General features: G+C 41.9%; 1 protein-coding gene across 1 annotated transcript; it reads left to right on the top strand.

Moving 5' to 3' along the window:
* Positions 1–5138: 5138 nt before the first annotated feature.
* LOC124020905 (beta-1,4-galactosyltransferase galt-1-like) lies at positions 5139–12248 on the top strand. The gene is made up of 3 exons (XM_046336211.1): positions 5139–5658; positions 10376–10554; positions 10774–12248. The coding sequence occupies exons 2-3, from the start codon at positions 10484–10486 to the stop codon at positions 12143–12145; spliced, it is 1443 nt and encodes a 480-aa protein (XP_046192167.1). The 5' UTR covers positions 5139–5658; positions 10376–10483; the 3' UTR covers positions 12146–12248.
* The last annotated feature ends 743 nt before the right edge of the window (positions 12249–12991 follow it).

Below are 12991 nucleotides of genomic sequence, written 5' to 3'. Positions count from 1 at the left end.
CAAGAACAATCTGACCTCTGTGATTGCCAACAAGGGTTTGGCCACCAAGTACTAAGTCATGTTTTGCAGGGGGTCAAATACTTATTTCCCTCATTAAAATGCAAATCAATTTATAACATTTGACATGCGTTTTTCTGGATTTGTTGTTATTCTGTCTCTCACTGTTCAAATAAACCTACCATTAAAATTATAGATAGATCATTTCTTTGTCAGTGGGCAAATGTACAAAATCAGCAGGGGATCAAATACTTTTTCCCCTCACTGTACGTATTGGTTTAAATGGTGATCAATGTCATGATAAATGCACTGCAGTAGATCACTATTTTTCTACCCCATAAATAAAATGTATGTGTAATTTTTGCTTGGGGGGGGGCATTGCTTTGTGATTTTTGTGATTTGGATTATTGTACAGTCATTAAATGTGGTTAGTGGTTGACAAGATTGGAAGACCATTAGCTCATTGACTTCCTCTCATTTTATAGACTCATGCCCTTCCTTGCACATTAACAAATATTTTTCTGTGTAATTTTGCACCAGGAAGCTCTTTTTAAATGACTGTACCTTTCCTTTCATTGTTGTTCGTCAATAAACGTTGTCTTGGTTAGAGGTAAAGAGATTTGTTTGGCGCCAGGCAGGTATTAACCCTGCCGAATGGAAGAGTACCACACCAGACAAACATCAGGAGAAGAGGCCTGTTTGCTAGGTAGCCAGTGGAGAGAAAGGATCAGACACCATATAAAACACACGTCACTGCACAGCGGTGACCCAACCAATAATACCTCATACAATAATAATGGCAGAGCAATTTAAAAGGCAACGTCATCTAAACAATTGACAAGGAAGAACCCCGTCATAACACTTAGAGAATTTGCAATATTCGGTATTACCTGGGAGTAATGAGAGTGTGTGTGTGTGTGTTCAAAGACTAAACAAATAAAGCCTTAGTGTCCAAAAATGTTCTTGGCCACATGTCAAGTCAATACTGTTCAAACCAACTTGCACAACCTCCCTCTAACCCTCCTGCTGTGTTTCTGGTTGAATTGGACTGATTTACAAGTTCTCTCTCTGAAAAATGTACTTTATTTAATCTGATTGTCATAAGGATCCATGACCGGGCATCTGAACACACAAAATACATTTGTCATTACATGTTGGGTATTTGACTTTGTACACCTGTGGTATTCCCGGTCATTAGAAGTGAATGGGTGAGACTACAATTAGTTTATAAAATTGAGTTCAGGCACATGCCCATTCATAAGATGGACACACTTCTCCTAGACTCCCATATGCATGTGTTTGAGCACACACACACCTCACTCAACCTTCTTGGCTTCCATGGTAACCCCCACGGAACCTTTCCCCAACAGAATCTTTCCCCCACTGGAACCACACCTGGCACTCACAAACAATCGCAACATTGTTTCAATAATATATGTAACCTTTTTCACAGTATATAAAGCTTTGAGGTCATGCTCACAATTCACTCTGGGCAGCATAATGACCACACAATCTACTGTATGTGAGGCTCTTGATCATACATTTGATCATGACACTGGTGAGGAGAGAGTCCTTGTAAAACGTTGACACAAAGTAGTCTGATAAATGGCACAATATGTTTCATCTGAGTATATGTTATATGTTAAATATGTCAAAATAATCCATATTATGCTTTTTTTAAACTCAAAAACAAGTTGTATGAGCTCAGCTCAATGAGGCCTACAGGTCATAAATAGCAAATAGAAGTTCAAAACTTGTAATGTTCACAAGAACTTAAGTTGATAAAAAGACGAACACAACATTAGGTGATAATATGTATTATTGTGGATTTATAATCGGCTATAACGGGGCGGTCATTTTGAACCGGGAACACAATGAATTAACATGAAACGAACACAACATGAGGGTTAACTAAAATGTCTAGCAGTCATAACGTGCATTATTAGTTCACCAAAGCCACTGAACACAAAAAGGGAGTGCAGCACAAAGCAAGCAATTATTTCAGTGTAAAGCACTGAAGAAGATGGTCTTAGTTGATGCATCCAGGGTTGAACGTGCATTAGTCCGTCCTACACAATCCTTGGTTGGTTGTTTGTTTGACAAAAGCTTGCAACAATGTTGCTAGTAATCCATGAGATCAAAGGATGCAGGGTTCCAACTCATCAGGAGTAGCGCGGTAACAAAGGCGATCAAACGCTGACTTGTAGATGACCTGGAGCTAGTGGGTCTGGCGACTAATATGTAGCTAGGGCCAGCCGAATAGAGCATACAGGTCGCAGTGGTGGGTGGTATAAGGTGCTTTAGTAACAAAACGGATGCCACTGTGATAAACTGCATCCAGTTTGCGGAGTAGAGTATTGGAAGCTATTTTGTAGATGACATCGCCGAAGTCGAGGATCGGTAGGATAGTCAGTTTTGGCGGGGTGAGTGAAGGAGGCTTTGTTGCGAAATAGAAAGCCTATTCTAGATTTGATTGTGGATTGGAGATGTTTGATATGAGTCTGGAAGGAGAGTTTATAGTCTAGCCAGACACTTAGGTACTTATAGATGTCCACATATTCTAGGTCGGAACCATCCACGGTTGTGATGCTAGTCGGGCATGCGGTTGCAGGCAGCGAAAGGTTGAAAAGCATGCATTTGGTTTTACTAGCGTTTAAGAGCAGTTGGAGGCCACGGAAGGAGTGTTGTATGGCATTGAAGCTCGTTTGGAGGTTAGATAGCAAAGTGTCCATGGAAGGGCCAGAAGTATACAGAATGGTGTCATCTGCGTAGAGGTGGATCAGTGAATCGCAGCTAGAGCAACATCATTGATATATACAGAGAAACGATTCGGCCCGAGAATTGAACCCTGTGGCACCCCCATAGAGACTGCCAGAGGACCGGACAACATGCCCTCCGATTTGACACACTGAACTCTGTCTGCAAAGTAGTTGGTGAACCAGGCAAGGCAGTCATTAGAAAAACTGAGAGGGTCCAGGCAAGGCAGTCTGCCGATAAGAGGTTTGCATTAGAAAAACTGCAGCTCTGCCGATAAGAATATGGAGTGATTCACAGAGTCTAAAGCCTTGGCCAGGTCGATGAAGACGGCTGCACAGAACTGTCTTTTATCGATGGCGGTTATGATATCGTTTAGTACCTTGAGCGTGGCTGAGGTGCACCCGTGACCAGCTCGGAAACCAGATTGCACAGCGGAGAAGGAACGGTGGGATTCGAGATGGTCAGTGATCTGTTTGTTGACTTGGCTTTCGAGACCTTAGATAGGCAGGGCAAGATGGATATATGTCTGTAACAGTTTGGGTTCAGGACTGTCTCCCCTTTGAAGCAGGGGATGACCTCTGTGCTTTCCAGTCCTTCGGGATCTCAGACGATATGAGAGGTTGAACAGGCTGGTAATAGGGGTTGCGACAATGGCGGATAGTTTCAGAAATAGAGGTCCAGATTGAACGCCGCAGCCCGCTGGTGTTCAACCTTCCAAGTTTTGCAGCTCTTTCAGAAAGAACTTCCAGATTGTCAAGCCCATCATTTGTACATAGACCATGGTGCTTTAGAGCTGGGAGAGAACAGGACTTGAGTATTATGGAGTCTTATCAGTGCCATAGATTATAGTGTGTAGAGATGGGAGAGAGACAGGACTGGAGTATTATGGAGTCTTATCAGTGTCATAGATTATAGTGTGTAGAGATGGGAGAGAGACAGGACTGAATTACCCCAGTCTTATCAGTGTCATAGGATTATACTGGATGGGAGTAAGCATATTTTATATTGCAGTAGTTGCATTTGAAAATTCCTGTGTGTGTGTGTGTGTGTGTGTGTGTGTGTGTGTGTGTGTGTGTGTGTGTGTGTGTGTGTGTGTGTGTTCAAAACAACCCCATATTCTGCTTAAGAACAGCTGTATAGCTTTGTCAACACTGTTATGAGGCACACAGTGTGTTATTATATTCAAGGATGACAACATCCCAACATCCCATTTCAGATTGTATTCTCATTAGCATGCGGGTGGGAGTGTCTTCTGAAGGCCCTTCACATCATGTTGTCACTCATATGGTGACTAAGCCCTCTGATGTCAGCACTAAACAAAACTCTGCCTTCCTGGTTGGTTAGCTCCCACCACACCCACCACACCCATGACAATTAGGGACGTTTATGTGTTCAAGGATCTGACTAGTGGTTCTGACTGATAGAACCTTTCTGTGTTTCTGTACCGACACATATGATTCTTACTGCACATTGACTTATTACCCTGTATACTTCTTTATGTAGAAGAATGGCAGGGGAGCAGCAGAGCATAACAAGCCCTTTGATATTTAGTGAGGACGTTTAGAACCTTTCAGGGGGAATATTATGGTCCACATAGTGAGGCTTTTACTTCAGTTTACAGTCGTGGCTTGTCAGAACCTACAGCACAGCATTACACTGGTGAGTTGTTTTAACATCATCAAGGACCGGGGTTGCATGTTGATAAAATCAACCAGATAAAATGTAAGAGCTGGGCTCTAGTGACATTTTGGAGGCCATTTGCAATGGGCACCGGGCGCGGCCAGTCAATATTTTCAAGATGTTGTGGTCACTGGTCAACAGACTTCAGTCTATAGTTAGTCAGAAGCCTGTCCTTACAAATACTAGCCGGAGTCTCACTCGAGTCCTGGACTATAGTATGATGACAGACTGTCTGTCGGTCTCCCTATGATTGTATCCCCATCAACTTCTGATTGTGTTTCCTCCACCCAAACAAACATAATCTCACATCACATGTGGTCCTCTGTGGCTCAGCAGGTAGAGCATGGCGCTTGCAATGCCAGGGTTTTGGGGGTCGATTCCTGCTGGGATTGCCACAGGAAAAGTGTATTAAAGTGGCTGCAAAATGTGCATATTATATTCTGTGGCTTACTTCATCTCCTGTCATTGTTCTGCACAGATTTGTTTTGACCTATCCTGTGACCTCAAATTGTTGTAACTGGAGGAGGAGACAAGGGGAGAACGAATAAGAATAAGACTGTAACGCAACAAAATGTGGAAAAAGTCAAGGGTTCTGATTACTTTCTGAAAACACTGTATATCCATAAAAATGAAGCTGATTCATGTTTTCGACTGGCTGAGAAAAGATGCCTGTTCATTACTATGGCGGTGGTAATTTGTGGAATAGACACTGGCTGGAATGCAGTTTTAACCAATAAACATTCTGTATTAGACCCACCCATTGTATAAAGTGGGCTAGTACAGTAGGCTATGGTGAGTACTATAGCGTCATAAGCAATAGCATGTGATGGAGTTTCATACATTGTGATTGGAGGATAGATGTGAGGGTTGTTGAATCAGGATCAAATTGTCTGTTCTCCATTCTGTTTAATATGACATGGAGTGGCCTGATAACTAAATATTTCTCTCACACTAAAGTAGCTTCATAGGTGTGGCCACATCACTCATGGAGTCCCTGTTTTGGGGAGGGAGGGGTGTATGACTTTTAATCATGGCAGACCATGTTGAACCGAACCTTGTTTTCACTTTGCTGTGACACAAAAGGTTGTCCCACAGTAGATGCTTGTCATTCACTTATCTAACACAGAGGTAGAACATACAGTGCAGCCCTACAGACTACTACAGATCATCGGTTGAATTACACAAGAAGCCTCACAACATCACAACAAAGAGAAAGAGCTTAAAGTAAGTTCATATTTGTCATAGGGCCGATGTTGTAAGGAGTGATATTCACAACCTGGTCTCAGAGCATTTTGTGTTATTCTGTATTTATATCTGAGACATGCCATTTAGCATGATATGTTATGTTTCATGCGGTATGTATTCAATTGTGGATGTCCATCACCCATTTTATATGGTATGTTACAAATTACAATTTGTGTTATAAGTTGTGATTTTGCAAACTGTACAATATGTTACGAACCTGCAAAACTTACTACGTTACAAATTTGCAAAACGTATGATATGCTACAAATTCTATATAGTTCGCTAATGTTAACTATCTGGCTGACGTTAGCTAGACTAGGGGTTAGGGTTAGGGATCAAGGTTAGGGGTTGTCACGACTTCTGCCGTAGTCGTTGCCTCTCCTTGTTCGGGTGGTGCTCGGCGGTCGACGTCACCGGTCTTCTAGCTATCATTGATCCATTTTTCATTTTCCATTAGTTTTGTCTTGTCTTCCCACCCACCTGTTTTATTCCATTCATTACCTGTTGTGTATTTAACCCTCTGTTTCCCCTCATGTCTTTGTCAGAGAATGTTTTATGTCAAGTGTTGTTTTATGTTGTATAGGTGCGTGACGGGTTCTTGTACCCATGTTCGTTTATGTATGTACGTATTTAGTGTTTGGAGCATGTGAAGTGGACTTATATTAAAAGACTCCATTTACACTCCGTTTAACTCTCCTGCCACCTATACACACGACTTTGACAGGGTTAAGTTCATGAGTTAGGTTAAAGGGTTAAAGTTAGTGTTTGGGGAAGGGTTAGCTAACATGCTAAGTAGTTGCAAAGTAACTAAAAAGTAGTAAGTAGTTGAACAGTTGCTACGTAATGAGGTTCGAACTCACATCCTTTGGGTTTCTAGACGGTCGTGTTATATGCCTACCCATCCACCTCGACCAACCACTCTACTTTTGTTATTGCCCTAAGTAACTATTTATCTTATGTAACCATACAAAACGTAGCATATCATACTAATACTAATACATATCATTCTAGTGTTCCGGATTTACATTTACTATGTTACGGCTAGTCTATGAGACCAGGCTGGTGTTCAAGGTGGGTACACAATTAAATAATTTAATTGTGATTAATTGTCAGAAATCATGAATTGATTGTGGGCAAAAGTTGTCTTGATCTTAATGTTTTGCCAAGAGAAATTGTAATTCAATTCAATAGTTTTGAATTTGTATTCCCCAAATTGAATTGAGTGCATACTTTTTTTTCACCTTTATTTAACCAGGTAGGCTAGTTGAGAACACCTTTATTTAACCAGGTAGGCTAGTTGAGAACACCTTTATTTAACCAGGTAGGCTAGTTGAGAACACCTTTATTTAACCAGGTAGGCTAGTTGAGAACACCTTTATTTAACCAGGTAGGCTAGTTGAGAACACCTTTATTTAACCAGGTAGGCTAGTTGAGAACACCTTTATTTAACCAGGTAGGCTAGTTGAGAACACCTTTATTTAACCAGGTAGGCTAGTTGAGAACACCTTTATTTAACCAGGTAGGCTAGTTGAGAACACCTTTATTTAACCAGGTAGGCTAGTTGAGAACACCTTTATTTAACCAGGTAGGCTAGTTGAGAACACCTTTATTTAACCAGGTAGGCTAGTTGAGAACACCTTTATTTAACCAGGTAGGCTAGTTGAGAACACCTTTATTTAACCAGGTAGGCTAGTTGAGAACACCTTTATTTAACCAGGTAGGCTAGTTGAGAACACCTTTATTTAACCAGGTAGGCTAGTTGAGAACACCTTTATTTAACCAGGTAGGCTAGTTGAGAACACCTTTATTTAACCAGGTAGGCTAGTTGAGAACACCTTTATTTAACCAGGTAGGCTAGTTGAGAACACCTTTATTTAACCAGGTAGGCTAGTTGAGAACAAGTTAACCAGGTAGGCTAGTTGAGAACAAGTTCTCATTTGCACTGGGCCAAGATAAAGCATAGCAGTGTGAACAGACAACACAGAGTTAAACATGGAGTAAACAATTAACAAGTCAATAACACAGTAGAAAAAAAGGGGAGTCTATATACAATGTGTGCAAAAGGCATGAGGAGGTAGGCGAATAATTACAATTTTGCAGATTAGCACTGGAGTGATAAATGATCAGATGGTCATGTACAGGTAGAGATATTGGTGTGCAAAAGAGCAGAAAAGTAACTAAATAAAAACAGTATAAAAACAGTATGGGAATGAGGTAGGTGAAAATGGGTGGGCTATTTACCAATAGACTATGTACAGCAGCAGCAGCGATCGGTTAGCTGCTCAGATAGCTGATGTTTGAAGTTGCACTTTATGATTAAAACATTCAGGTTAAAATGTATATTTCAATGTATTAAAATAGCCTTTTGAAATGATGAAGAATAGCCTATTGAAATGTGTTACATTTATGTAAACCTATTGAAATAATGACCATATTGGTATATTACATTTAAATAGTCATGTTACAGCTTTATTATTATTATTATTGTGTACAGTATTATTATTATTAATATTATCATCATTAATAAGAATTATTATTCTATTATTATTATTATAATAAATATTATGTTGGGTGCACATGTCTCTTGGAAATGTGAGAGGTTCTAAGGTCTGGGTTGAAAAGCAGTTTGAAGTGGGTGCAGACAACTGGACAGTTTTCAAAATGTTTATGGTTTCCATTGTATTACTGATTTATTTCAATAAATCTCTCTTCTCTAATTCATCCATATCAAACAATAAGAATAGGCCTTTTATGCAGAGAAAAGTAAAATCAACGTCATGGTCTGTACTAGGTGGAAATGTGAGAGCATGTTCTAAGGTCTGTAGGCTACACAGGAGAGCATGATCAATGGTCTGTAAAAGAGCATGATTTGAAGTGGGTGCAGACAACTGGACAGTTTTCAAAATGATTATGGTCTTCCATTGTACACAGTGACATGATCAACAGGTCTGTACTCTGAGTAGGCTACACATTGAGAGCATGATCAACGGTCTGTACTTTAGTAGGCTACACAGTGAGAGCATGATCAATCTGTATCAAGGCTACACATGAGAGCATGATCAGGCCTGATCAACGGTCTGTATCTGCAGAGGCTAACAGTGAAATGATCAACGGTCTGTACTCGGAGTAGGCTACACAGTGAGAGCATGATCAACGGTCTGTACTCTGAGTAGGCTACACAGTGAGAGCATGATCAACGGTCTGTACTCTGAGTAGGCTACACAGTGAGAGCATGATCAACGGTCTGTACTCGGAGTAGGCTACACAGTGAGAGCATGATCAACGGTCTGTACTCTGAGTAGGCTACACAGTGAGAGCATGATCAACGGTCTGTACTCTGAGTAGGCTACACAGTGTCTGTACTCGGAGTAGGCTACACAGTGAGAGCATGATCAACGGTCTGTACTCTGAGCATGAGGCTACACAGTGAGAGATCATGATCAACACAGTCTGATACTCTGTAGGCTAGGCACAGTGAGAGCATGATCAACAGTCTGTACTCTGGAGTAGGCTACACAGTGAGAGCATGATCAACTGTCTGTACTCTGAGTAGGCTACACAGTGAGAGCATGATCAACGGTCTGTACTCTGAGTAGGCTACACAGTGAGAGCATGATCAACAGTCTGTACTCAGAGTAGGCTACACAGTGAGAGCATGCGCAATTTTACATGTTTAATGCCTTTCAATATCTGGGGAAATATCAACATCAGGCAGCAGGTGAGCAAGTGTCAACATGTGGTGATCAGGCTTGTGGAACCTTACCTTGGTAGGGGAGGATCGTCACTATGTTGGCGAACAAGTTGCTTACAGAGAAAACAAGTCTGGCTGGCACCATGAACAAAGTGAGATGGGAACTCCTTCCCTTTGCCCAAAATAAGGCTCCTTGGCAGCCGTTGCATTCCACAAGTGCTGAAGAATGACAAGGGGACAGGGACACAATAAAGAGAAAACAGGAGACATTTACACACTACAACCAAACAAAGTATGTCAAAGTGTGACAAGCAAGTGAAAGTTATGACGATTTTGCCATCTGTTAGAACCAGGGATAACAGCTAAATGAAATCCAACTGATGCCATTGGTGAATACACACAAGCACAAGCTGACAATAATTGACTATTTTTGACTGCTGTCGTGTGATACTTATATTCATTACAATGCCATTATTGAGTTTCACTATTCATCAAGGCCACTTGGCCCTTATAATGATGCTTAGGCTACTGATGTTGTCATCATTTGACCGCGCGTCTTGACTGGTCTGGGTGGTTGAGGTATTTGACTTTTTATTTTGTTTTTATAAAAATAAGCTGTTACCATGTTCCAACACATATTCTTTCTGTTTCATAGTTTCAACAAAGTCACTCTACAAATAAAATTGATGTAATGCTTGAATGTTTGTGTTTTTTGTGGTTTTTTAGTTTGTACATACAAAACTAACTACATACAAACTACATATAAACCAATGAAAATGCTATTGTGTTATTTAAAATAAAATAAAAATGGTAATCTAATGTTGTTACCCAAGGCCTTCATAAACACAACCAAAATATGAGTTTTGCTTTAGCATGCTGTATATAAAATGTATTAATTACACTGTTAGGATGTTGCTGTCAGAATGACTGCTCATTCGTTTAAAGGGGGGACCTTGAGGCCCAGCAGTTATAGTGTAATGTAACCAATGTTGATTTGCCATCCAGAGCCCCCCTTCATTTTCCTGGAGATGTTGAGAAGAAGAGCAGCCCGGTCATCTGGACCAGAGCCTGAATCTCTTGACTGCCCCCCCTGAAACTCCTGACAACAGAGTGATGAGAGACTCCCCCACAGCCCCACTGACTGACAGAACAGACCAGGGGGTGGAGGATCACACAGACAACTTGTAAGTATGGAGATATCAGGATATATGTTTGGGGGGACCAGATGGATTAAGCTGATTGAAAGCCAATTTGCCTTGATTTTCCCTGTCTGATTGTTCAGTGCATCACTGATAATATCCCTGTCAATGTTTTGATTATGACAGGGATAGTGAGTATATGTGATGATGATGATGTTGTTGTTATCATCGTTGATTGTTGATTGTGACATGATCCTCCTATAGGTCTCCAATAGATCAAATGGCTGACATGCACCAAACCAGGAGTCAGAAATGGAAAGTGGTTTTGATCATCCTGTGTCTGTCTGTCACAGTATCTGTCACACTGTCTTCCCCATTGGTGACTTTCAGGACCAACTCTACTCAAGCTCACTCCCTTCCTCCCCCTGTTCCCTCTACCTGCCCTCTTCACACAGCCAATGAGACTATAACACCAGTCAAGGGTTCAACTCATCTAATGGTGTCTGCATACCAGGACCACAGGGAAATGGGAGCCACGCGCATCATTGCCATGGTCAACAGAGACCGACCCATGTCTCTGTACTGTGTGTTGTGCTGCTCAGGACACGCCCCCCAGGTCGCTCCAGCTGCTGTCGTAATGCACAGCGTCCACTATGGTTACCCGTATGTGGCCGCAGACATGCTTTGCCTCGAAGAACCAGGATGCAACGCCACACACGTCACTCTTGGCACATCCCTCGACATCCAGGACACCCTCAACCAGACATTTCTGAGCATCCAGAACCGGGAGAGACGGGAGGAGGACTTCCCCTTTTACCTCACCGTGTGCATGTCCAGCATGTTTGGAGACTACAACAACGTCCAACAGTTTGTCCAGACCATGGAGTTTTACAAGCTCCTGGGGGTGCGGAGGGTTGTCCTCTACCTCACCAGCTGTGGACCTGACCTGGAGAAGGTCCTCCAGTACTACGCAGAGGAGGGCACTCTGGAGGTGATTGGCTGGCCCATCAACCACTTCCTCAAGCCCTCTACTGGGTGGAAGGCCCAGGAGCTGGAAGGGGATATTCACCTCAACGGCCAGCTGACCATCATGAACGAGTGCATCTACAGGAACATGTACAGGTCACGGTACGTCCTCCTGGCTGACGTTGATCAGCTCCTGGTCCCGGCCTCACACAGCTCTCTTCTGCCCCTCATGGAGGACCTGCAGAGGCAGCACCCCGAGGCAGCCGTGTTCCTGATGGAGACGCACCACTTCCCTGCCACAGCCGGTACTGCTATGCAAGACCATTCCGCACGGAGAAGGGCGCCGGGGGTGGATCTGCTGGACTACGTCTACAGAGAGCTTGTTCCTGAAGACGCCTTCCGCTCCTACAAGATGGTGGTCAACCCCCGTCTGGTGCTGCAGACGGCCATGTTTGAGGTGACACAGAGCTATGGGGACTCTGTCAGGGTTCCGTCCGACGTGTGTAAGATCATGCAGGTGAAAGAGGCTCAGAGAGAAAGCTGGACCAATGAGCAGCTGATCCTCGACAGAAGGCTCTGGGAATTTGGAGATTATCTTGTGCCCTCAGTCGATGAAGTTTTACATAAATTAGGAATTCAGACATCTCCTTGGGAGCGTGTAGTACTGTAGTTGGTTAAAAGCTTTCCAATGTTTTTCATTTGATAGAGATGAGAGAAACAGTGAATGAACTGTTACCTGCCTCTGATCTTCAGTTTATGTTGTTCCACTTAACCCTGAACTTTTCTTCTTGTTTGGATGTGTGGTCATTTTTCCTGGGGGAATTGAACTTAATTAATTATGCCTATAATTGTTACTGCTTGTTCTAAACTTTCTTACCGTTTTTAATGCTGACTTTCATGTAAAAGCTCTTGTAAGATTTATTACGCATGACAAATAAACCTTTTTTTAAAATCAAGATGCCATGTTGATCTACCGTTGTGCTCTAACGGCACCCTTGCACTTTACAATGGAGTGCAATAGAGCAGAATATTGTGGTTTCTATTGTCAAAACTGGTTGAATGGCTAATTTGACCCTGTAGGCACCTGCAATTTATCACCTTTAGTCCAGGCCATTTGAGTGAAAAAGCGAAATTTCAGTTTATCATTTTTTTTTCTTGGTCCTGTGCAGTTATAAATCAAACAAATATACATGTGCACATCAAATGGTTTTTCACTTATTGTTTTGAAGAAATATTGAAACTTGCAATGTGCCAATATATTAGAGCACAACTGTATAGATGATAATCAAGGAAGAGCATCTATATCCCTCCAAGCTAGGATTAGGATTTCTATGTAAACTGTCATTATATCCTCCTTTAATTACACATTTGACAGTATTTTAATAAAGAAATCGAACATAAATAGTTTGTGTGCTCTTGTTAATTTTTCCTTCTGGGATTATGTCTCTCTTTTCTAATTGGTGAAATCTCCCCAATTTGTAATTCCAGGGGTGCAACTTTCACTGGGGATGGGGGG

The sequence above is a fragment of the Oncorhynchus gorbuscha genome, unplaced genomic scaffold (genome assembly GCF_021184085.1).
Source record: "Oncorhynchus gorbuscha isolate QuinsamMale2020 ecotype Even-year unplaced genomic scaffold, OgorEven_v1.0 Un_scaffold_981, whole genome shotgun sequence".
Classification (NCBI taxonomy): domain Eukaryota; kingdom Metazoa; phylum Chordata; class Actinopteri; order Salmoniformes; family Salmonidae; genus Oncorhynchus; species Oncorhynchus gorbuscha.
This window is presented reverse-complemented; position numbering and strand designations above follow the sequence as displayed.

What these genes read in the sequence shown, in the direction of transcription:
- LOC124020905 (XM_046336211.1), top strand. Translation starts at nt 10,484, where the DNA reads ATGAGAGACTCCCCCACAGCCCCACTGACTGACAGAACAGACCAGGGG. An exon ending in GAGGATCACACAGACAACTT is followed by an intron (nt 10,555 to 10,773) that starts GTAAGTATGGAG and finishes ATCCTCCTATAG; the next exon opens with GTCTCCAATAGATCAAATGG.